Source organism: Pithys albifrons, chromosome 3 (genome assembly GCF_047495875.1).
Source record: "Pithys albifrons albifrons isolate INPA30051 chromosome 3, PitAlb_v1, whole genome shotgun sequence".
NCBI lineage: Eukaryota > Metazoa > Chordata > Aves > Passeriformes > Thamnophilidae > Pithys > Pithys albifrons.
In genome coordinates this window covers 53,750,626-53,776,535 of record NC_092460.1, presented here as the reverse complement: position 1 = coordinate 53,776,535, position 25,910 = coordinate 53,750,626, and the positions used below count along the sequence as shown (strand labels likewise).

Below are 25,910 nucleotides of genomic sequence, written 5' to 3'. Positions count from 1 at the left end.
ATCATTAGTTCTGAAAATTTATTTTCTGGAACTGTGATTTTCCAGAGCTTCCTCTAAGAAGATTTCTTTGGGATTTTTTTCTGTTTCTTTGGATTTCAGAGTAAGTCTTGCACATATCTTAAAAAAAAAAAAAAAAGTATATACACTTTCATTGAATCTAAATTACTACCACTTTTTAAGTCAACTACAGAGACTCTGGAGCACATATATCCTACAGCTGGTCTGTGTCTGGTCTGTCCAGACTGACACAATGAGTGCAATAAGTGGAATATCATGGCCCCTGTCTTTCCCTATGCTTAGATGAACCACATATACACAGGTTTGAGAAGCTCACTGTGCATGGACAAAATAGTTCCACATCTGGTAGCCCAAACAAGAAGGATAGGTCTATCAGAGGCTACATATGGCTTGCAGGATTCTATTAGCACTTGCAGAAAAATGAGACAATTTTTTTTGTCCTCTAAATGTTTAAACTATAAGCTTCTATTTTATTGATGGATGCCTTAGCCAGATGAATGAGGAACAATAGACTGGATTGTAAAATTGTTCAAAGAGGTTAAAACAAGATAGATAGAAAAATTATGATTAATATAAAGACAGCAAATCCAAATCCATAAAAAAGAAGATATTTTAATGAATAGATTATTGCAGATCTTAGCAATAAACCTAGAAGGAACAAGATGATGAAATTTCTTCATGTCAGGAACACTGAAATTCCCTGAAACTCTCTTCACATCATTGAAACACTTTTAGGAAATTGGGTTATATACATAAAATGAGGAAAATACTAATTCATGATAGATAAAATCAAAGTCACTTTAAAAGAATTCACATTTCAACACCAAAGGCTGTACCTACAGTAAGTCATTTGAAAATGGCCATTTGAAACATATCTTAAAAAGACAAGAAGAGAATATGCGAATGCTGGACTACATTTAATAAATAAATTCAAAGGTGAAAAGTCAGACTTCAATTTTATGAGGACTGGCCCATGACCCAAGTGAATAGCACTGGCTGGAAAAGAAACAGTCTCTTAGTAAAAAAGGTGCTCTTCCTCCCTCTATGGATACAGCTTATTTGTTCAAATGAAGCTGAACAAGTAAATAAGCCAGGAGAATTTCATTAAATTGAGTAGCTAATACAAAAAATACATGAAGCATCACAAGCAGCCCAACTTTGTTCAGGCTTCATCCAGGCTGAGAGCTATAGGAATTGTGATAGAAGAAGGACAGTTTTACTACGGCTTACTAAAATTCCAGTCTGATACATTTTACCATATGTACCAATGTAACTGAATTAAAACTTCAAAACTACTTACCTACTCTGTCTCCTACCATATCTCAGTTTTTGATCCCATGTGCTGTTAGTATACTCCACAGAGGCATATATCTTTAACTTGAAAGTGTATTATTTTCTCAAAGTCTTCACTAAATAGCAATTAATGAGTTAAAATTTTGTAAGTCTTGACTGGACAATCCAGAAAAAAGAATGATTAAGGAATTAAAAACCTGAGCTAAATTCTGTTTACTTCTCTTATGTATATCTGCAATTTTTCAACAAACCCTCTTTTTCAGTGACTCACTGTGGGAACATTTGAAAACAGGAAAAGTATTTGCAAAATGCTGGAACACAAGTACAAGCCATAGCTAAGGTGCACAGATAAAAGAGTACACAAATCTCTGAAATACTGTTAAGTGTACCAGCTTCAGGACTGAAAGTAGTAGAGGTGGGTGGCACAGTGGCACTGAACTTAATGCTGCTTCTGAGAGCTCAGTATCTCACCAGAGCATTGCAATGTGCCAAGAAGACAAACCATTTCCATTAAAATGGGCTTCAGCTTTAGTAATAGTACATTGAATTGAATAGTTGAATATCCAGAGAAAGCTTAAAATAGATTTTAGAGATCAATGAGATCTTATAAGGGACAACTGGTAGGGTCACAACAAACTACAGGTTTCTCATCTCAAAGTTAATCATCATTAAATAAAGAAAGGATAAATTTTCAGAAAGGTGAGCAAAAGGTTGGGGGAAAATAAAAATTCCCACCTAGGTTTTGGGATAGCAGGTATTTTTTTATATAAGCAGGGAACAATTAGGGCCAGGTTAAGAAAGAATTAGAAAGACAATGACAAAACAAGTTTTGAGTCCGCTCTGAGGAATCCCTTAACTGTCCATAATCCACCCTTTGTGTATGAGCTTGTTCCTGTCTCGCATTTCCCAGATGTGGTACTTTTACCCCGTGGGCTGTCAGTGCAGCATCACAGCCTCCCTCCTCCTCAGGGACCCTACAAAGCATGTGTAGCTGACAGGGTCTCCCAGCAGACGCACTTGGTCTGTGAGGAGAGGCCAGCATGTTGTGTAAACCTCACATTCATACAAACATCTTCAAAGTCTGACATATGTTAAAGCCTGTACATATGCACTGCCATCATGTGCACTGGCATGCACTTCTAGGAAGAAAAGGCCAAAGAAAACAGGTGGCACAGTGATCCAACTTCTGCCTTCCAACTTCAGGATTCTCTTCTTTCCCTCTCTGCCACCTCCTGCCCTCACCAGACTGGTGGCAGGAAGGAATCTTTGGTTTCTCCTGCTGCTAGTTCACAGAATCAATTAGGTTGGAAAAGACCTCTGAGATCAGAGTCCAATCTATGACTGAACACAATGTTGACTAGACCATGGCACTAAGTGCCAAGTACAATCTTTCCTTAAACACCTCCAGGGATGGTTTGACTTTACCAGACACCCTCAACAGTCCACTCCAATGTCTAATCAGCCTTTCTGTGAAGAAATTCTTCGTGATGTCCAACCTAAAACCTTCCCTGGTGCAGTTTAAGACTATGTCTTCTCATCCTAGTTACACAGAAACACAGTGTCTACTTCTCACTGCTGGTAACCCAATACATGTATAACCCTTCGGAAAAGATAAGTAAGGCTATAAATTAAAATAAAAATAAGAGTTGAAATGCCAGACTTCCCTGGCAGTTTCATCCAAGCTGTCAAAGTCTGCCTAGTGCAAAACTGACTGCTGAAGAGTTTCCTATTCTGCCTTTCACTGGCACTTTCCTGAGCTGGATGCACAGAACATGAAAAAGGGAAAGGAGTGACAGCTGTTTTGGAAATTTATACGATCCCTGGCTTAGATCTGCTCAAAATCTATTTACTTTGCTAGAAAAATGCAAAGAGGCCCTGGCAGCCAAGAGAAAATTAATTATTTTGCATACATTGTGTAACACTATTCATTAGTTTTACATGAGTGGTGAGAGGTCAGTCAGGAATAGAATCCTATTGTGCTAACCTTCAAAGAGCTTGCCATGTAATTGAATGGTATAAAGGAATTAAATATGCAGGCAGACAACACTAATGGTTAGCAAACAGCACATAGCAAATATCTACAACTTCTTCGTCTAAATTCTTGAGTTGAGATCTTGGGGGAAGGTAATCAGACAAGCAACAAAACCAAAGAAGAATACTGAGGGGTTGTGGATAAAACACATGCAGAAAGGAGATGCACAGTGTTATCCGATTGCTATAGTGTATCCAACTTCTCCTGTATGAGCACACAGACCTACAACATATATTATGCACTTGTCTACATGTGCCTTTCTGTTTTTGTTTTCTGTATAGGAAGCATGCCACATGTAGGGCCACATGAAAGACATTTTAGGGAACGTGGTAAAGTTTCGACCATATATATCACACAGCCAGCTTCTGTTCTGCAGAACGATGAGAACACTGGGAGTCAGTAAATGGTATGATTTAAATTTGAAAATAGCTCCCCAGAATTTGCCAAATCCATTCAGAGTTAACTAGCAGGAGAACATCACCATTCAGTGTTCTGGGTCCATCTGTTGGCAATATCATGATGGAAACAGCTTTTTAAATGCTATTTTCAATAAGCTATCACACAACATCTTGTTCCAACAATATTCCAATACCTTTCTGTTTGTTTGCCGCCTACTATAAAAAACAGTTTAGAGGGAAGGAGGCATTTCTATACTGATGTAGGGTGGGAGGGACAGAGACACTACAGGAATAAACAAAGTGAGAAACAACTATAAAAAGAAAAAAGAGAAGAAACTGTTATTTTAGACCTTCTGTGATCTAGATTTAAACCATGATGTGGAACCTGAACTACGGCAGTGTCAAAGCAAGATGGTCTGCACCAGCCAGTCACTAGAATTATAGTGCAGTGACAGTGTCAGCCACAGGAAAGCAAGGGCTCCTATAAACAAATGGCAAGCACACCTGAAATTACCTTCAGTTCTGCAAGACCTTCTAAACCATGTGCTCCAATGAGTACTGAAAGATTCACCTCCAACATTGTAACATGTACAGTTGTGTGGTACCAAAACAATATGTCCTATCTAATTCTTTGGAAAATATCATGTATCCATCAGCTTACTTCTCAAGTAAAACAAATGCCAGTGACATACTGATGATACAAAGCCTGCATCCGCTAGCATCAGAGTGGCTCAGTTGCAGAGACAGCTCAGTAATAAAGAACAGATGGCTGCATTTGAACCCAGTAAATGGTAGGAGAGGAACAGAAGTCCTTTTGGGTCACACCAAAAAAGTTTCAGTCAATTCATCATGTTGTTGTCTCTGCTACTTTGGGCACACATAATGTCACAGTGTTTTAAACAAGTACCTAGATCATCCCAGGATTTCTTCTGACCTATGTTATCCCATAATCCTGTGACTCTAAAATAAACTTCTCTTTGCTCATTATCTCTATACTATTGAAACAAGTTCTAAGATACATTTCTTTTAAAATTTTTCTTTTTAAGGGTTGTGCTCCTTAAAGAATTATAAGGAGCACTCCAGTTTTCCACATATTATGCATCTTGTTTCCCAAACAGTATTAGAAATTTGGACAGTTAGGAAGGATGCAAATTGAGAAACAATACTAAACAGGAAGGTAAACAAAAGAAGGTATGAAACACTGAAAGTTCATGTAAATAAAGATGCAGATGAAGGAATATGGAATTAATAGTGATAAAATCATAAAATATACTTGAAAGGAAAGTAATAGTATGTAAAAATACAAAATATTGCATAAGGACTTCATTCATCATTAATGCTATAAGAAAAATGTACTGATAGCTCTCTGTATATTTGGGCTCGTTCATAAAATATTTTATCTTCTCCTGCTGCCAAGATTGCTTCTTAAACAACAAAAATTACGTTGTCTTCTGTTTATCTGTCTTTGACCTACTCACAAGCACAAAGCCATAACATAATTTTAGAGGGCATGCATGATAGCCTGCCATTAAAACGCAAAATACAACTAATAAGAGGATGCTTATGGTAAGCACCTACCTGAGGACGTATAACTTTCACTATGTTTTTAAGTGCTGTGTCTGGTGATGGAGGAGAGCAGTCAGGTGTTGGGCCTGTAGAGCTGTTTCTATGGTTACCAGCTCCTGGTGCAGTAATTGCTACCTGAGGTGCATTATCTGTGAACAAAAATATATTTTATGTGAGCATACAAATACTTCATACATTTTAGAATGAAAAATAATGTTGAAAACAGAATGCTATTTCAACGTATAAAACCTATTAAAAATGTAAATGTATTTGCTAAGGAACATATTGCATATCTACACTTATTTTGTCAGCACATACATTCACTCTGCATTAAGACAAGATATATCATTCTCTCAGTACCTAAACAAAATGAGGTGGAAACAAAAAAACACAACTATTTTACTTCTTTATCTAGAATTAGTGACTGTGAATCCAAGTACTATCACTACAACAGGGGTGACTTGAAAGGGAGATTGATAATGCAACTGCAACCTCAGACTGAAAAATCCTAACAGATAGGAGCCAGTTCAAGATGTTATATAAACACATACTTAGCACATGCTAATAGCCACAACAATTTTCCTGAGCATTGTGATGAGCATAAGTGATGAGCAAGGATTAATTATATGACAATATACTCCATTTCTCAGATGAAATTTGCATCCTCCATAAAGCTGTGCACTGCACTAGCTACCTTTCCAGCATCTCCTCAGCTAGATAACCTACAGCTGGCTTAAAAATGCCTACACACCTGCATGTACATGGGAAACTGCTGTCTGGGTATATTTTGCTCTTACCATTTTATGGCACTGTAAAGGACCATTAAAAGGACTAAAAATATCATTTTTACCTTCTCTAAATGTTCTTAGTGCTTTTTGATCAATGTAAGTTAGTGAAAATCAGATCAGAGGATAGAGAGAACTATGAAATAGGTTCCAAGCTATGATAGCAACCAAGCACAAAACTCCATGTTACTTCTTATCTTTAGAATTGTAAAGAAATACTTTAGTTCAGATGCTGGGGAAAGTGCCATTGCCTGTGCATGGCTATGGTGTTCCTTACAGGGTCTGTGCATTTATCAATTACCTTTCTTTGTGAGTCGCAAAGACATGTGCTCCATGTGCTTCTAAATGTGCTGTAACACCTGCAGCTCTGCTTTAAGACAATTACCTTCAAATATTACACGTGTGGACCTCAACTGACAACCTGCAGAGTTTACAGAAGAAGCCAATTTATTTGTGATTGCAGTGGCTCTCCAACATGTGCTTCCACTCTCCCACTCCAGAAAAACCCAAACACCAATAAACAAAAGCAGCTTTCTTAAGCTGGAGAATTTTTGTCTGACCAACTTCTGCAGGTGCACACATAAGCTCCTCCATTTGCACAAGTCACAAACGTCTCTGTGCAAGCCATGACAGGAGCTTCTCCTTCTCAGTCCCACTGACCTGAGGGAATTCTTGGAAGTGTTCCAAAGATACTGAAGGAAAAGGGATACCAAGTTACATTAAAATAACTAACCTAAAATAAAAAGGAATAGTTGCAAGAGTGTAAAATATAGAGTCTTTCCAACTTACAGATACTTTCATAGAATGGATGATATTAAGATATACTTCCTGTAGAAACAGTACATAACTGGATGAGGTCTTGAAGTTTCTAACCAAATTCAGACTGATAAATTATTCTTCTAAAATAATATCAGGCTGGAATGTTTCAACAATACTGTTACACTTAATGAAAGTGTTAACAGAAGTTCAGATGGCAGTTTGCCAGACATTGAGAATGCAGACATCCTGTAGATAACCTCAGGTGTTACATGACATCTGACAGAGTGAACCCTCCCTGTCACAGAAACAGACAAGTCCAACACTTTTGAAAAGTATCTCATCAAAATTCCCAGTCCTTTAGGTATGCAGTCTTAATAGACACAGTTAAATGCCACCCTGACAACCGATGCCGTCAGATCTTGGAAGCTCAGCAGGGGCAGCCCCAGTTAGTACTTGGCTGGGAGACCTCCTGGGAATACCAGGGGCTGTAGGTTCTAGTCCTGAGGACTTCACTGCACTGCCCAAGTTTGCTCTGCTGTGGCAGATGAACCGCACACTGAGCCTCATCTAAAAATCCACTGTGCAGGCTGGAAGGGCACACCCACGTCGGGATAGCCCTTCCCAAATCTTCATTTGCGAAGCCCAGCCATACTCATACTCTTAATATACAGCTCAGTTCTTCCTGAATCACCGTAGGTGTGCACAGAAGTCTTGGATCTGAAGTAATTTACTTCAGAAAGTAATAACTGTGCATTAATACAATGAATCAAACTAATTTTTACACAGCCTTCGAAAGGAACCTCATAATAACACACCTGATATAGAAGAATTTTGATAGCATTTCAGAAAGCCTTAAGTCTCTCTTATGCTTTCCTGTCTGACCCAGTGTCTGTTTAAAATGTTCATGTGCACCATTTAAATGAGTATTCCATGATTTGAAAGCCTAGCTCGTCAAAGGAGGGATGAGGATTTGACAAGAGAAGACCCCACAAAAGCCTTGCCTCATAGTGAGGGTGAAGGCTAGATATGAGTGTTAGTAGCACCTTAGCTGAGCTCAAAATCTCAGCTTGTTTTGCCCCAGTATAGGAAATAGCATCTTCTTTCACTCTGTGACAGGCTCATCAATAGATAATCATGAATGAAGCTCCTGACGGAGGAATCAGAGAGTTGCTTTAAGAAAGCTCTGCACTGTGCTTGGGGAGATACCAAGCAAGGGACTATACTGCTGTCAAGAAATGTGGAAATACAGGTACCATCTATGAAGGCAAGAAATAAATTCTAGAGTGAGAAATGCTCCACACTAGTCCAGCTAAGTGCACTTCCTTACTCTCTGGTGTGAGAAACAAACACAATGATTGTCTCTGGCAAACAGCTAAAGCTATGAAGAACACAAACTCTTCCACAAACTACTTCAGCAGTCCCTGTCTTTCTGCCACTATCTCCCTGTGAGCCTATGTGACTACCCTTAGCACAGCTGTCCTTTAGCTATTTAGCACATGAAAGCCTTGGAAATTAAATCAAGGAGTCTTGCAGACACAGAAGTATCTCAAAGATGGATCACTCCAAGGACAGACAAAAGTACAGACTGACATTGATGGTAACAAATAGCTTTCTGCCCACCAGTTTATTCTTTTTCAAAGCCTTGTTGGTAGTTACCTCAGCTCAATTTAACCACATTTCAAATATGCAGAAGAGGGTAACAGAGGGGTCAGGTTATATGAGCAAGATTTTTGTCCTTGCATAGGAAAGACTTCTTGTTGGCCCTGCTCAGTGGTAGCTCACTGAAGACTAGGTTTTGCCCCTAGGTACAATCCCACACAAACGGCATCAAACAGACTAGGAATGATGTTCTTGGAAGGAAAATTTATTAGAAAGCAGTCATGAGGGGGAAGGAAGGGCTTCAGCTACAATGTGTGCATACAACCATAACCCAATCAGCAACATACACAAAATGCAGTAATCTCAGAAAAAAGTAGTTACAGTCTTTCCTTCCAAGCAAAATCAGAATCATAGAATCGATTGGGTTGGAAAAGACCTCCAAGATCATCGAGTCCAAACCTTGTTCCAACTCTAGTCCATTTACTAGATCATGGCACTCAGCGGCACGTCTAATCTGCGTTTAAAAATCTCTAGGGATGGTGAATCCACCACCTCTCTGGGCAGCCCATTCCAATGCCTGATTACTCTCTCTGTAAAGAATTTTTTTCTGATATCCAACTTAAATTTCCCCTGGCAGAGCTTAAGCCCGTGCCCCTTTGTCCTATTGCTGAGTGCCTGGGAGAAGAGACCAGCCCCCACCTGGCTATAACTTCCCTTCAGGTAGTTATAGACAGTGATGAGGCCACCTCTGAGCCTCCTCTTCTCCAGGATAAAAAACTCCAGCTCCCTCAGCCTCTCCCCATAGGGCTTGTGCTCCAGTCCCTTCACCAGCCTTGTTGCTCTTCTCTGGACTCACTCCAGCACCTCAATATCCTTTCTGAACTGAGGGGCCCAGAACTGAACACAGTACTCAAGGTGTGGCCTCACCAACGCAGAGTACAGGGGAAGGATCACTTCCCTGGTCCTGCTGACCACGCTATTTTTGATACAGGACAGGATGCCATTGGCCTTCTTGGCCACCTGGGCACACTGTTGGCTCATGTTGAGCTTCCTGTCAATTAGTACTCCAAGGTCCCTTTCTGCCTGGCTGCTCTCCAGCCACTCTGTGCCCAGCCTGTAGCGCTGCAGGAGGTTGTTGTGGCCAAAGTGCAGGACCCGGCACTTGGCCTTATTGAACTTCATCCGATTGGAATCAGCCCATCTCTCAAGTGTATCCAGATCCCTCTGCAGAGCCCTCCTGCCTTCCAGCAGGTCAACACTCCCTCCCAGCTTGGTGTCATCCGCAAATTTGCTGATGATGGACTCAATCCCCTCATCTAAATCATCAATAAAGATGTTAAACAGGACTGGACCCAACACAGACCCCTGGGGAACACCACTGGAGACTGGCCACCAGCTGGATGCAGTTCCATTTTGTATTAGGTGGCAATACAAAAAAAAAAAAAAAAGATTGTGTTTTTAGAGTTTAAAAATAAAACTTTGCAAAAAGAAGCCAAATATATTTTTTTGAAATAAACAACTCAGAAAAAAGCCTCCAACTGCTAAGTATTTCATACCTTCCCTCCTTTCTCAAGAGGATAAGTGTTTGACATGTAATGGTTTCTTGTAAACAATTACTTTATTGTGGACAGCTGTTTATTTTCACAGTAGGATCTTCCCATTAGGCAACCAGTAATGATTTACTGCCTGGGTCTGCTGCATTAGACAGAGAACATCACCATCAGATTAGTTCCTGCAACCGATTTGCAGGACAAGTCTGTTTATGTATACAGTGATCATAGTTTCATTAAGAATATATTTGAATATATTTTCTTCTGTAATTAAATTATATAATTTAATTTTCTCTTTCTCTGGTGACAAAACTAAAGCAAACTTTTTCCCCCTTTAGGTAACCATAATGGCAACACTGAAAGTTTCAGGGGAATATTTCATGGCAAAAAGAACTTGGAAACTTGAGAAACTACCAATTTTAATTTGGAAAGATTAACTCTTCTGCTGCGTTTTTGAATGGTGCTATACATGGAGACAGCAGACAAGTATTTATGGCTGTCATTCTCTTCTAGTTCCTGGCTCAAGGTGGAATAATCTAGGAGACGTTTCTGTGTAACTCAAATAATACCAGGCTCCAGGGATCATCTAGCAGTGAAAAATTAATGAACTGCACCATGCTCTAACAATATTCCTTCCTGCTTCCATCACACTTGAGGAAATGTGACAAGGTTTACATAATTGGAGCTTATTCAGATTTTTACAAATGGTCACTGAGGACTTGCCATTCTCCATTTCCTCTGTTTCAGGGCAAAGAAAATAGAATGGAACAAGGACAATACACTACATTACGTTTTCTATGTCCAGAAGAACCAAAATAGTTTTTTAAAAGTTTAGATGAACTCTGGGTTTTGATTAACTGGACTCATCTAGTGGCGATTATAAAAATCACTACACTGATCTCCACCCTGGAAAACCTTATCATTTCCTTTGTTCATTGATTGATTGATTGGCTCAGCACATACGATTTTAAATTATAGGAAGTGTTACAATGCAATTACAATCCTGTATATCTGTGTCATAGACACATGAAAAAAAGATGGTGATTCTTAAAATTTCTCACAGGATTAGACAGGTTTCCACATCTTAATCTTAAATTCCAAATCTTTGATGTCTCTTGATTTTATTTGGTACTTTTCCTAATTTTTGAAATATTTACAATAGGAGCAGACTCAACATTCACAACAATAGTCACAGTTGTGCTCTATACAACTTGCCTGTGTATATTAGTCTTTTACTTATGCACCAGAAGCTTGTAACTACAAATGATGACATCACTGTTTGGAACCTGAAGATCAGGTTGTTCCTACCACCCTTTAACAACTTTTTACTCTCAAGCAACACCAGCATTATTTAAGTTAAAGCAACACATTTACAAACATGTACCTTGACTTCAGCTCCACTAAAACTTACTAATATTAAATCAACACCACCAAATCCAGAATATCTGATTAGTTTTTAGTGGTTTTTCTGGTTTCAGACAGGATAAAGTTAATTTCTTCTCAGTAGCTGTTACAAGGTTGTGTTCTGGATTTGGAATGAGAATGGTATTGATAACACTAATGTTTTGGGCTTTGCTAAGTCACATTTGTCCCATTTATCCTAAATCTAGGACTTCTTTTCTTGTCTCATGCTCTGCCAGTGAGGAGGTAGCAAAAGAAACTGAGGGAGCATAGCTGAGGCAGGTGACCCAAACTGACCAAAGGGATATTCTACACCATAGAACATCATGCCCGGTATGTAAATTGGAAGCAGGGGTGATCTGGGTGGCTTGAGAAGGGGAGTCCAGCATCAGTCAGCAGGTGGTGAGCAATTGTACTGTGCATCATTTGTTTTTCCACTTATTATTATCGTTATTATTACCATTTACCATTATTACTGTATTTCTACTTTATTTTCTATTATTAAATTGTTCTTATCTCAACCTACAAGTTTTACTTGACTGGGAGGGGTAGAGTGAATGGCTGCACAGTGTTTATTTTCCACATCATCCTATTCCAGTTATTTCAAGAAGTTGAACTTCTGTATTCATATCTTAGTAACTAAATTGCTATCCAATGAAATTGCATCAGTTTTTTCTCAGTTTGGACCAATTCGGAAACTGGTCTTTAGCCATGAAAGGTAGGATTTCTCTTTAAATACGGTTAGTTTTGGTGAACATGCTAAACCCCTCTCTAAGTCAGTGAAAACCTGTTAAAACAACATTAATTATAATTCAGGCTATATTCTATATTTAGATATATTATCTGAAGAAATTCTAGGACAGAGGAACAAGCCCTGAACTTTATTGGATATACTAGGATATGCATTACTTTTAAACAAAGTCCAGGTAGCCAGCTCAGAGACTTCTTTTGTAGACAACTGCCAAAGTGCTGTTAACTAATGCCATCTCCATTTTCCAAGGAAATTCAAAGCATCTGCTGGAGGCTTTCAGGGACAATGGAATTTCACTGCCCTTCTAAAGCACCAGCTTGAGACAGACAAAAGTATTTGAAATGACAGCTATGTATAGGCAACAGAGTCAAGAGCCTAAAATTAAGAGAGATCAATCTCAAACCATTGTAACCATTATTTCCAAAAGATATTAGTGAAAATTATGATTTATTGCTATCATCATGGCAAAAAATAATGGTAATTTTTTTCTGAAGTATGCAGAATAAAAAGATTTCAGAAAAAGAGGGAAGTGCAAGGTGCTCTGATTCATGGATAGGGTGACTGCATTACACTTTTAAGGACCACTTAGATTTGAGTCTGAAGAGAGCAAAATAAAAGTGAATGTGATCTTTTTGCATACAGAAAGAGGAAACTAAGGTGTTAATAATCTAGGGCTACCTTCTAAGATGTCAGGCAAAACAAAAAATGTTAACAATTCAACTGAAATTATAAACAAAATCATGCACTGGGAATTTTGCCTTTTACTGTGCTGTGTGCCATCACTGCTCAGTGTCATATGTCTTCTGTCATATGGAACACTGCATAGAGAAGAGTGCCCTTCTGGATAGCAATAGATTGTGATACCACAGTTCAACAATAAGTGTTGCATCGACATTTTCATCCCACTATCCATGTACTGTGAGAACAAATTGTTCACTGCAATTTTTCTAATAGGTAATTTTTCTCACAATATACTCAAAGAAAAGGCATTACATGTATATAATGCCACAATACTAACTATCAGAAAGATACCAAATATATGAACCAGAACACTTCCTACCACATCTCAGGAAGCAAAATATCAAAAGTCAGAGGCAGCCCATATTGCAGACACACAATTATAATTAGATTTCACCACAGAGATAAGTCTTTTCAAATGGAACACACAGTTAATCTATTTTTTCTACTTCCATTACAGAAACATGTTAGCATCCCTGTGAAAATCTACAGTTATGTCTTTATGAGCTATTAGATCACTCATTTCTACAATTTAGTGTAATGGCAATGGATAAGCAGATCAAAAGCAGTTAATCTGCATGACACTCCATTTAGAATACATGTGTGTTTTAACTTTTAGCACTATATAGCATTATTATTTATTTTACCAAACACTCCCACCATACATGTTCCTCACAGCTTCCTGAAGGACCACTTGAAATGGAACTTCAAATCCAAAAGGAGTCTGGTTTATGTACTCCAAAACCAGCCTGTGGCTGAAGCAATGAATAGTAACTGCAGATGATGATTTATTTCATATTCACAATTCACATCCAGTGTTCTGAGCCAAAATGCAAATGTATACTCCACCTATTTTATTTCCATATTCCAGTTATTTGTGGAGTCACTTAAACACTATATGCTCAGATTTACAATCTGCTATAAAAATGAAAGAAATGTGTATTTAACTTTAGAGGTATGGACTAGTAATAACCTAGAACTAGATTATACACTATACATCTAACACTATGCTTAGATATATATACTAAATTCTAAAACACCTGAAAATATAATACTCGTCATGAACAAAACACTTAAAGCACAAACCCTAATCATTATGACCTTGTAGAGCTTTATAATATAACCCCAGGATGGAAAAATCAATGTGCACATATATACATATGCATAAATATATATAGATACACCTGCACATGTAAACAAACAACTCCAATGGCACCCTATTATGAGGAAATAACTTTTTCAAGCTCTGCTCAGTGTGGAATATTTAATGCAATGTAACAACCTACATGAAGGTAGGTCAAAATCCTGTTTTGGACACCCCACACCAGGATAAAACAAAAAATGTGAATAAAGGTCCAAATAGGTTAGTGTTGTCTGGGCTCAAAATGCCTTTTTAGTGTGGTATCAAGACAGATCTCAGTTTGATCAATTATAGCAGTCTCAATTTGCTAGCCTCTTAGAAAAGCACTGCAAAATCTCTTATCCAGTCTGGCACCTTCTATGGCTCTGGAGCTGTCTTTAGAAAGAAATGTTGGAATGCCTTTGTCTGTACATGTTATATGTCCTCTTAACATCAAATGTGTTATATGAAGGCAAAACACTCTGAAAAGAATATGGCAATGCTAATCATATGTCTTGCACAGAAATCAATCACAACAGAAATCTTGGAAGCATACAAAAGGACTTAATATGGAAATAGTACTATTTCTGGAGGATCAGTCACCAGTGAGTGAATTTACATAGATCTCCTTGCAGAGGACAGAGCCATCACTGAGCTAATTTCATTGATTCGTTAAGAAAAACACATTAATGTAGGTCCCATCCCGTGTGGTACCATTAGGAGCAAATTTTAGTGCTCTGCAATAATGAGCAGATGATCATCTAGTTCTTTTAAAAGCTTCATAAGCAGAATGAAAGAAGTATTGCCACTTCTAATCACACTGGAGTGAAAGATTAGACCAGTATTTTCTGATTCCTGTGATAATTCAAGTATATGGAAGTTTTATGAAGGATATGCTGATACCCTTATGCTGAGGAGGAGACCAAGACACTTGCACCTATTATACCTCAGGGAATCTTTCCCACTGGTGCTGAGCTTGCTTTAAAAACAAGAGAGAGACGCAGGTTCACATGAAGAATCATCTAAATCCAATTCTCTACAGTAAAGAGAGTTTGAACCCAGTGATCCCCTGAAGCTTACAGAGGGCTCATTAAAGCACAGTCCTTTCTGAGGCAGAGCAAGAACCATCTCATTACTCTAAAACATACCCATAGACAGATTCCAGTAAAACACTTAAAACAGTATGCCTGTTTGTATGACAGCATTGCTGGGACTCAGTTTGTTCATTGTGGGTCAATCTTGGTTGCTGGATTCCAGCAGCAGCAAATTTACAAGGCAGGAGCCCAAGCCAACAAGTAGTAAGGAACTAACAAACACCTAAACCTGAGCAGATTAGGTCCCAAAATAGTAGGAATCACCCTGATTTGCCATGTGTAAGACTTTCAGATAGCATGTGTGGTAAAAATGGTGTCTCTCTTAAGTGGTGGGCCCATTGCAAAATTTCACAGCAATTGCATATAGTAAATTAAGCAGTTTACACAGAAATCCAGGAATATATTAGAAAATCTTCTATTTCATCAGGCAGGTAACAAAAATGTTCATGTTACATAGTGGCCTTGATTGAGGGACTAGGCAGTTTCCATAGCATAGGATTCAGCTTTAAAATTGTTTTAACTTGACTAAGCCTGCAAAGCAAATCTCTCCTACATGACTATTCCACATGCCATAAATCTAGGAACTACAGATAAGGACAATGGTGTATTTCAGGATTTCAAGGAACAAACATAACAAGAGACATTTCAAAAGAACAGATGGAATACTGAATAACAGAATCAGTAGGTAGCTACACTGGATGCATAGGGAGAACAGTTGGACTCAACTGTTTGAATTTGCTCTTTTGAATTTGCTTGGTTCCCACACACTTGAACCTGAATAACCATTGTTCTGAGTAGGATTGTAAATATATATCTGCAACTGTCTTGTTGAAAGCACTCGAAGCTATAACTGGACCAGTCTTGGATGTGGCAGCTATTTCAGGATTGTATTTGGAATTAATTACCAGTGAAGTGCATTCCAGTGGCAGCAGGGGGTATGCTTAGTTGTTTCTGCATCATCCAAGAGAGTCGGGTATGACTATTATCAACTTTTTATTTCCTCTAATCACCCACCTGCACAAATAGACTTTGGAACTGTTTCAAGCTTGCATAACCCTTGCAATACCAGGCAACTGTCTGGAAAAACATCTCTCATTAAGTACTAATGAGAGATGATTGGTGATTTCCACCATTTCCTGAGTAACCTTCTGAGACTGCCTCTGCAAGCTGTTGATGTCTAACTGAGCATTCAAAAACAATGCTACATACTTGCCACCTACCTTGTTTTTATTTGTGTATTGTTTTTTGTTGGGTTTTCCATATTTAAAAGATTTGTAGTGAAATGATTGCCCTTGCTTATGACAGGTATTTCATAGATTTCTACATTTGCCTTGTCTTATAGCACATAGGCGTCATATTTCTGGAAGTTCAGTGAAAACCACAGGCTATAGTTACAGATGTCAAAATGTTTTTGTTTATTTTAGCCATTCACAAAAAACTGGAATGCACAGTAGTCTTCTAAACAAAACAACAACAACAACAACAAAAACAAACCAAAAGACAAACAAACAAGAAACCAAACAAAAAACCAAAAACACAACACCAAAAAAAGAATGGTACATATTGGCAATGATGTCTGTGCTTATTTTTAAATTTAACTTACCAGAGAACATGGAGCAAGATCACATGTATACCTTAACCTTAGTATTTCATAAGGCTCCTCCTATGTCCAAAGTCATACACCCCAGGGATCAAGCTCAGTTAATAAATAATTTTAGCAGTCTTCAAGATAAACCTTCCAATATATATCTATCTACAGCTGCAGTGAAAGACAATACATGGGAAAACTATATTCTCATTAGTTTTAGTGCTTCTGAAGTATCAGTTAATTAATAAAGCTCTTTATGAGAACACTGAAATCAAAGAGCTAAACAAAATATTTTAAAACTAGAGATAAAAATTATGTTTAGTTTGCTGACTACTAATGTGCAGTCAAAACTCAGAGAATCTTTCAAGTCTTTTCTGTTCCATTTGAATGCAATACTGAAACTTCTGTACCAGACTGGACCAGCTATCTAGTCCCATATGTTGCTCTGATAATACCCAAATGATTTGAGAAAAATAATTCTGTGGATAATTGGGGAATAAAATAATTCAGTTTCCAACCATTAACAGCTAATTTGTGGCACTACAGCATTAGAGTTCCTAAAAACTAAAAAAAACTCCAAAATTTGATTGTGGTTTTTTAATTCCCAAATTATTGTTTTTATAATGAATATGCCAAAATATTTTTGCTATATTTTACACATTTTATTTATCCATAGAATTTACTTCCGTAAAACACTCAAATTCTACTCTTTTTACTAATATTCCTGCATTAAATTATTTACTATCTTCTGCAAGATAGAGGAAATTATATGTAACAACACTGCTATATACTAAGAGATTATTAAGCTTGCCTTCTGACTGACAAAGCAGGATTTACATAACTTCTGCTCTGGGTGTTTAGAATTTTCTTGACACTTCAGCATATTTAATTTTACTACTGTCACAGTTTTCTTATTTTGGTTTTAGGTTCTCCCAGATCCACATGCTGGCTTTGCAGATTTTTTTAAGTTCTTCCCATTAAGTGTTCCCACTAATACAACCTACTACATTTCTTACAGAGACCACAAATAAGCCCTTGGAGTTTTCGATAGCTGCAGTTAACTACATGAAGGAATGATAAAGATAGCACAAAACTTTGCATATATGGAAGAGGTATGCTATTTGTACTTGCTATTGATAGCAAGTAAACAAGTCTCAATTTCTAGACCATGCAGCTTTGGCCTGTGTGATACAGAGCCAAACCAGTACATTCAGGCAAGGAGCATTCCAGCACAGTGGGGCAGAAACAAAGAGGGATTATAATTAAGTGAAAGTATGGGGGGGCTGCCAAGTTTTATGGAGAGAAATATGGCTTAAAATTTTTCAAGTTTCCTTAACATTAACTTCTTAAAATGCAACAAAGAATTACAATGAAATCACAGTGGAATACAGGTAGGAATTTAACTAAAACAAAAGGCAGATTCACACAAGTTCTGTCACTCTTACTGCCAGAACTTCTAACTACCAAAAGCTTCCTAGTGCAAGTGCCATTATTCTACCAGAATATGCATCAAAAATTCATTCCATATTGTGTCTATCAGGCTGATACCCAGCAGTTAGACAAGCAATTTATAAAACATTGCTTTTTGTTTGCAATGACTTTGTTTGCAAGGCATTTAACGCTTTCATTAAATTGATTAATAGCAAATCCTTGCTGAAGTTATTAGAGGTTGGATGAGAAAAACTCTGAAAGACAACTTATGTAATTGATCAGAAAAAAGTATTGTTTTCAAATTTTACTTACCCAATATTCACAGAAAGTCCTGATACCTTTTCAACATAATGTGAGACATAAATAGATGTAAAAATAATGGATTTGCTCTTGGAAAAAAATTAGTTTCAAATGCTGTACTACTGGTAGACAAAAGGTTTTAATTGTACTGCACTATTTATGTATCTTCTAGCATGGAGGGAATGATTTCTGAAAGAAAAAGAACATGGGATGAACAGCTGGAGCTAGACTGGAAAGGATGTTCTTACTAATAGCTGTGTTTAATATCATCACCCAGATACATACAATGACATGCTCTATTGCAGAAAAAATATACCCTGCTCTGAAAAAAAAACCAATTTGAAATGGTCCTTCTAAAGACTTTTCCTGCTTTCTGAAAACAATAAGGCAACTGAGTGTTACAGTATTCTTTCCTAGGTGTTCTTCCAAATCTGCCGTATTTGACAGAGTATCAGTAAAAAAAGGAAAAGTCTAGTTTGATATCCTGTTGCAGTAGCAAATTATTCTATTATTAGCTGCTATTAAAGATATGTGTTTGTGTATTGGCAATACAAACCCATTCCCACCCTATTTAGATATATAGCAAAATCCTACATACTTCAAATTTTGTTTTGAGGTGGCATAGAAAGAAAATCATATAAAAAGAAAAAAGCAAATCTCTATAAAGTAACAGAAAAAAAACATTTTGGCAGCAAGCTACATACTGCCATCAGGACTAGCAGATGCAGCAAAGGAGACAGAAACAGAGAAAATGGAAGTAATTGAGTGTTTTTTATTTAATTTAAAATAGAACAGGAGGGAAAATTTTTAATTTTTTTTACAAAAGGCAACACTGATTACCTTCACTACAAATCAATGTTTTTCTACTTTTTAATAATTTCTGACACTGAATAAAACAAATAAATCTGTTCATTATGTATAAAATTGTTTTATTTTAGCAATTGCTTAATATTTTCCCAAATATTTTGATTTTTAACCAAATTTAGCAAGCTATGCCAAGATTTCTGCCTTCCAAATGTACTAAAGTTAGAAGAAAAATTTATTTAAGAACTGCATAAGACATATCATTCTCATTAAAAAGTGAGTTCCCGTGGAACACAGTTAAAGGCATTAACAGATACAATCAATTTTTTTTTTTTTTCCAAAACTATGACATTTCAGTCTTTACTTGCTGGAGAAGTATAGACAGTAGAAATAGGAGATTTATATATATATATATATACATATATTTAATATATAGATATATATAAAATAAAGATAATATTTCAGATCTGATTCAGGTCAATGCTGAAATAAAATTATTACCGTGGATATTCAGTTGATTGTATGATATAAGCTAAAATCTATATTCCAATTTTGACACAGTCACAAACAAAAATTCTCCTAAAGTCTGTCAGCCAGAAGGGCCATAAAATCTTTTTAAGCTTGTTTGGTGGTGAGTAAAGCAGAGAGTTATTGCTGTGCTAGGGCTACTGGAAGTGTAGAAAAGAGAGCAAAGTTACCAATTCCATTCACATTAAAGCCATCAACTCTTCACTAGAGTATTTGAAAAAGCACAGTAACTGTGTGGCAGTAGACGATTTTTAAAGCGAAGAAATGATGGAGAGCAGGGAGGAAAAAAGGTAGAACTGTGATCCTCAGACCTCACTATCCACCTGTTAGCAGCGCCACCAAACCACGCTGTACCTTTTGACAAATTATTTTCACCATATAAAAAACTGCTTAATCCAAACTGATATTCTTGGGGAAAATATTTTCATCAAATATTGGGGGTATTTTCACCAGAGATACTTCTCTGAGCAGGATGGAAGTCCTGGTGTGTGTTTGCAAGAAAGACTAGGGAGGAAAAAGACTGCAGGGCAGGTAACCCACAAAGCTGATTCTCCCACGAAGTTCACAGGTCCTGCTGAAACTCAACACCATTTTGACAGAACAGAGTAGGGTTTAAGTTTGTATTTCTTGGTCTGTCACAGAGCTGGGATGCATTCACAATGTACCTAGCACTGAATAGATTTGCCACATCTTGTCATACAGATAGAGTTGCTCATATAGCCTGGTCCTTAGGGTTTTCAGCTTGACCTCCCCCATCCCAGATAAATGCCCAGATATGAGACATAGAAATAGAACGGATCACCCATGTCATCAAATCTAATACATAAACCAAAGGAAATCACATAATAAAACTGTGCTACAAGGCATATGCAGACTACACATCTATTCACCATCTATGCAAGTCAGAAAACACTCCCTAATAAGGCTGCATTAAATTTGCAGCCTTTAACACAGAATATCAAAAAAGCCTGAGAAACTACACATGGAGCAGGAGAGATGATAACATCATAACTTTTGGCAACAGCTGAGAATGTCTAGATGACCTTAAGATATGTATATTGCAGTGTCTATTGATTAACCATTCAGACTTGAGAAGCTTTATCATCTGAAATTGAGAGACCAAACAGTGGAGAAATTAATCTTCCATGAAAGAAAGATGAGTTATTTCTGTGATTCAAGACATATCTATATTGCATTTCCAGCATTTCTGAAAAGTTTCACTTTTTTCATAGTACTTGAACTTTATTGCATTATAGACATAACTCAAGGAAACACTAACTCTTGAGCACTGGATCTCTCTACTTTTAGGACTCAGTTTCATCTTAATGCAAAATATCACAGTGTGCAAAGTCTTGAATATAACAGAACAAAAAGTATTAAGGCAAGACAACTGGTTCCTCCCAACATCTAATATGGATTAAGATTCACAATTAACAGCTTTATAGAAAATTCAATTTAGGATTTGTAGAAAATTCACAGGTGCATCAGAAGACACATAATAGTAGCTAAATGCCTATTGAAAATCTCCATGCAGTGCTATACTCACTTCCAGTTTATATTCCTCTAAAGTGTACCAGATGCATGTAAACTGCAAACAAATTAATGTCAGGATGAAGTTTTACTATTACTGTTAATATTAGCACTTGGATGGGTTTTAGAGAAGTGTTACTCCTCATATACCTATTAAATTATTTGTCACTTATAAAAGGCACTGTCACTTATATCTGCTCAATTATCAATCTCAGCAGCATTCTGAGGTGTAGGATTTCTTAATAGAATGGAATATGTTCTATGTGATCTATACATATTTCAGCCCTAACCCAAAAGTACTTGCAAAGGATGCTGCAATTAATAGTCATTTAACAAAGAAAAACTCAAATCCTGCTAAACAATATTTGTATGTGGGCTTGAAAATGCAAAATACCTGAAAATAATTATGTTCCTTTGAATTATTGTCTTGATTTGAAAAAGGGGTTTTGTCTGACAGCATGCAGTCAAGTGTATAATGAGATCATTCTAGACAGTAATCACACCAGGATGGATGAAACTGAGTGCTGGTCAGAATGCACACACTTTGATGAGCACTCATTTGCAAAAATTGCCCAAAACTCCTGTGAGAGCTTATTTCTTTCAACTGTGTTTTAATGAATCATAATAAAAGCAATGAAAAACCAGAAAATGTCTAACATATGTCAAGCAGCAGCCTTTTTCTCTCAGTTTGCAGAGAAAATACAAGTTAGTCCTTTGGAAAATTATATTACTTTAACAACATAAACATGTTTACTGGAACATAGTGGATGGGTGGAGACCTGCATGTATTTTGATAATGAACTGGTCACATGGTATCAGTCATCCCCATGTGTTTTACCTTCAAAAATGACAGAGTGTTTTTAAGAATAGCAATTTATTGTTCAGAATATTATCAGAGATGTTAGCCAGGGTAGCATATGATGGGAAGCAATTATCTTAATTATATACTTAAAACCTTTTAGAGGAATGATAAGATTCTAAAGGAAAGTACATTAGAGCTGAGATATGTATGAATTGATGTGGCTTGTGAAACCTCAATTCAGTCTCCTGTGCATATGCATTCTGAAGAAGTCTTTAGGATTATAATGCTGTTTCTCCACATGACCTTTGCTCCATCAAGGACATAAAGGAGCAGAGGAAATGGACAATAGGACAAATGAAATTATGGCATATTACTCCAGAAATGTGGCAGGAAAAATAATATTATAAACCAAGATGTGAAATATTTTCCTTAAATATCAAAGAGAAACTCACATAAAACTATATCCCCCTATGAAACTATCCAAAAATATTGTTAAATGAGAGATAGTGAAGCTAGAAACTTTTGATCAAGAGACCTACTTTGTATCCAAGTATTTAAAAAGATCTGACAAGAAGTTATCTCAACAAATGGTGCTGTTTCTTAATAGCACTTGGAATATTGATAAGACTTGAGAAGACTAAAAGGAAGCTAATGAAGAAACTTTAGTTTTTATAGGCTTTCAGTCTGAGATCAGGAATAATGGAATAGCTGATATGGATCACCATTAAAAGTGAATGGAAGGGGCAGAGGTCATGCAAGTTAGCATTACTTCAGAAAAACTAGATCTTATTAGTTAACCTGGTTTTCCAATATAACTGTAAGATTGTTTAAAACAGGTAAATAGAGTTAATATGGTATTCTCTTTTATAATACATTTGGGTTAATTATTACGTTTGAGTTAATAAAATTTATTCAAGTGGTCTATGCTTGCACTGGAGGTAATTTAAAAGATTTGATATTGTATGGTTCCAGATACATGTGCATAAGAAGTATGCACTACCCAAATGAAGAAACGTGACAGTTTTACCCCATTCTATCCTACAAATACCACTGTAGGTAGGAGAAGGGTCAAAAATTCTGCAAAAACCTCATTTGTTTTAATTCTCTTTGTTGGAATTCTGAAATCTACCAGTTAAATGGGCAAGAATCAGCCAAGAAATCACATTAGAAACAGCAATTACTGAATGCTTTCACTGTCTGCTTCTCAGTCTGTGACAACGAAGTTTTATTTTAGCTTTGCTGGATAAATTCCGCTTTTTTTTTCAAAAGGCAAGAAATGAAGTGAAACAAAAAAACCTGAACCTTTTTTATTCCCAGCATAGGAAAGAATCAATTTTTAACACAGTGCTTTGCCACTCAAGTGATGACACAATCAGAGGATTTCAATTTTCCAGTTATTAATAGAAAAATTTTATGATAACAGAAGTTTGTCCAAATTTCAAAATTGCTCCATTTAAAATAGAGCAAGTAAGGGCACAACTGTGCAAGAGGAACCTATGGCTTTATCTCGTGCTGCCCAGAACTGCTTAGAGGGGAAGCAGACAGCAGATGAATCACTATTGAAATTTTCTATAATTCATCTTCTCTCATTTAGTCATTTGTTCTGTTAATACATTTATAATTGGAGTCACACCCCAATGAAAATGGTGCTTATTTTGCACAACATAAGTTAATTTTTTCTCTCTCCCTTTGTACCTTCTATCATGAAAACCAATTCCCACATTGTATAGGAAATTGAAACAATAAAGCATGGATATCTTTGATTCTTTAAATACTAGACTGGGGATGTATGCGCTGTTGGTCTGTCTACTGACAATCTACAGCTGGGTCAAGAAAGAATATGGAACAGGACCCATCGACATAAAGTGTATACAGATCACCTCAAGCTGTTCCTTGGAAACCTGCCTTACCTGAACAACCTAGGAATGGACTTCCCTGATTAAAGAATTTTCAGGCTGTCTCACCTCCTGAAACCCACCCAAATGCAGTTAGAGTGGGTCACAGCTTAAACATGCTGTCAAAACGTGATTTTAGGGAGGTAGCTCTATGGGCAGAGAACAGTTGCACACCTCACTGATCCATCTACAGCCACTTCCAACTACAACAGTGTCATAGATACCTTAAGAGGCATCTTCTGACTTCAGACAAAATCAGAATAGGGAATTATTCTTACAGACAGTATCTCATTTTTCATCTTATAGTACAAGACATTTTTCCTGATCTCATATCAATACTTAATTGACTAATTCCTAATAGACTCTTCTTCTCGAAGACGATGTATACAATGAAAATCTAACCCAAATGAAATCAACAGCAAAACATGTCCTAAAACCAGTGACAACAGGAATATATGTCAGCCTCTGAGACTCAGATCACTTGAAGAGCTACTCATCAAGATCAGTAGGTTAGTAACACCTGTCAACAAAATAGTAATCTGTAAAGGACCACTGGTAAATTGTGCTACTCTAGGAGATAAAGTATTAAAAAAATCAATAGAAAGCATCTTAATTGAACTCCAGAACAATGATAATAATATCAGAAATACAAAACATATCATTATGATGAAAAAATCTTCCAAGCTTCCCACATTTTGGGGATTTGTACCTTGAGGAAATAAAAAGAATTATAAAATGCCATAAAATACTCTAAAAAAGATAATAAATTATAAATTTATAATTTCTGTTACAGTAGACACAGCATAATTTTCAAAAATCTTCTATGTTTTTAAAGGGTGCTTAAAACAAGTACTAGTTGTACTGAATAAAAAAAAAAACACCAAAAAACCACAAACACCCCTCCCCCCCAAAATAAACAAAAAAACCCCACAGAAAAATGCAAGATAGAAGAGCAATTGTATATTTTATTCTTCCGCCAGCACTCTCTTAATCTTTATTAAAATGTCACGCAGGATTTAAAAATCTGAACTGTAAACTGTAAACATATGTTTAGTGCATTAGACAAAATAGCTTCTGAGAAGAAGAGTGCACTCTACACTCTGCCAAGAGGAATGACAAAGACATGTGTCATCACTGAAAGTCAGGGGAAGGTTAGTTTGGTTTCCAAACAGTGTTCTGGCAAAAAAAATTGAATCTTGAAGGTCCAAATGTGATCCTTACAACTTTATAAATTAACCTGTTAAAACAAGTAAATTGAGAAATTTTGTACCCCCACATGGCTCAATCATGGGATAAAGGAAAAAAAAGAATAGCAGAGAAAAATATGTAGAGGTGTTACAACTAAGATGGGGCACTGAATTTCACTGTTAATAAATTATTGACTGAAAATACAGATGAAAGTTGATTGAAAATTTTTAATTTTTAATTCAAAGTAAGTTTCACTAAAAAGCAGGTAAATAAACAGCAAAGTAAAAAATATTTTCAAGTGAATTAAATGCAATATTTAATTGAAAAAAAGCTATGTTTCTCAGTTCAATTGCTCCAGTTCTTATAATTCTTATGATCTCACTCTCTCCTTCTTAAACAGAAAAAGGGAAGGATATTAGAGCACAGTATATAGTTAATATAATCCAGACTTCTATATAAGCCAATACCTTAAATGGATGCATACCTACAGAAAACTAAAAATACACACACTGTGATACAGAGAATACACCTTCAGAATAGTTCTGTGAAACATTTCGCCGCCCTTTGGAGTCCTCTAGCCACCACAACCAGGCAGTATAGACACAGAGACATGCATAAGAGATTTTCAGGATTAATCACAGGCTGTCCAAATTTGCTTCTTGAAGAGTCACTGGAGCTCCAGCTAAGCCAAAGATAGAATGTTAGGGTACCTCTGTCTTGAGTGCAGCTGGCCATGAATA

The 25,910-nt window shown here is 36.7% G+C and overlaps 1 protein-coding gene across 7 annotated transcripts in view; it reads right to left on the bottom strand.

Annotated features, from left to right (window-relative positions):
• ANKS1B (ankyrin repeat and sterile alpha motif domain containing 1B) overlaps positions 1–25,910 on the bottom strand; it is a 437,255-nt gene that overhangs the window by 282,860 nt on the left and 128,485 nt on the right. For all 7 annotated transcript variants that reach the window (XM_071552016.1, XM_071552018.1, XM_071552019.1 and 4 more), the window contains one exon: positions 5,320–5,456. In XM_071552016.1, coding sequence (XP_071408117.1) covers positions 5,320–5,456 — 137 coding nt within the window. The remainder of the gene's footprint in view (positions 1–5,319; positions 5,457–25,910) is intronic.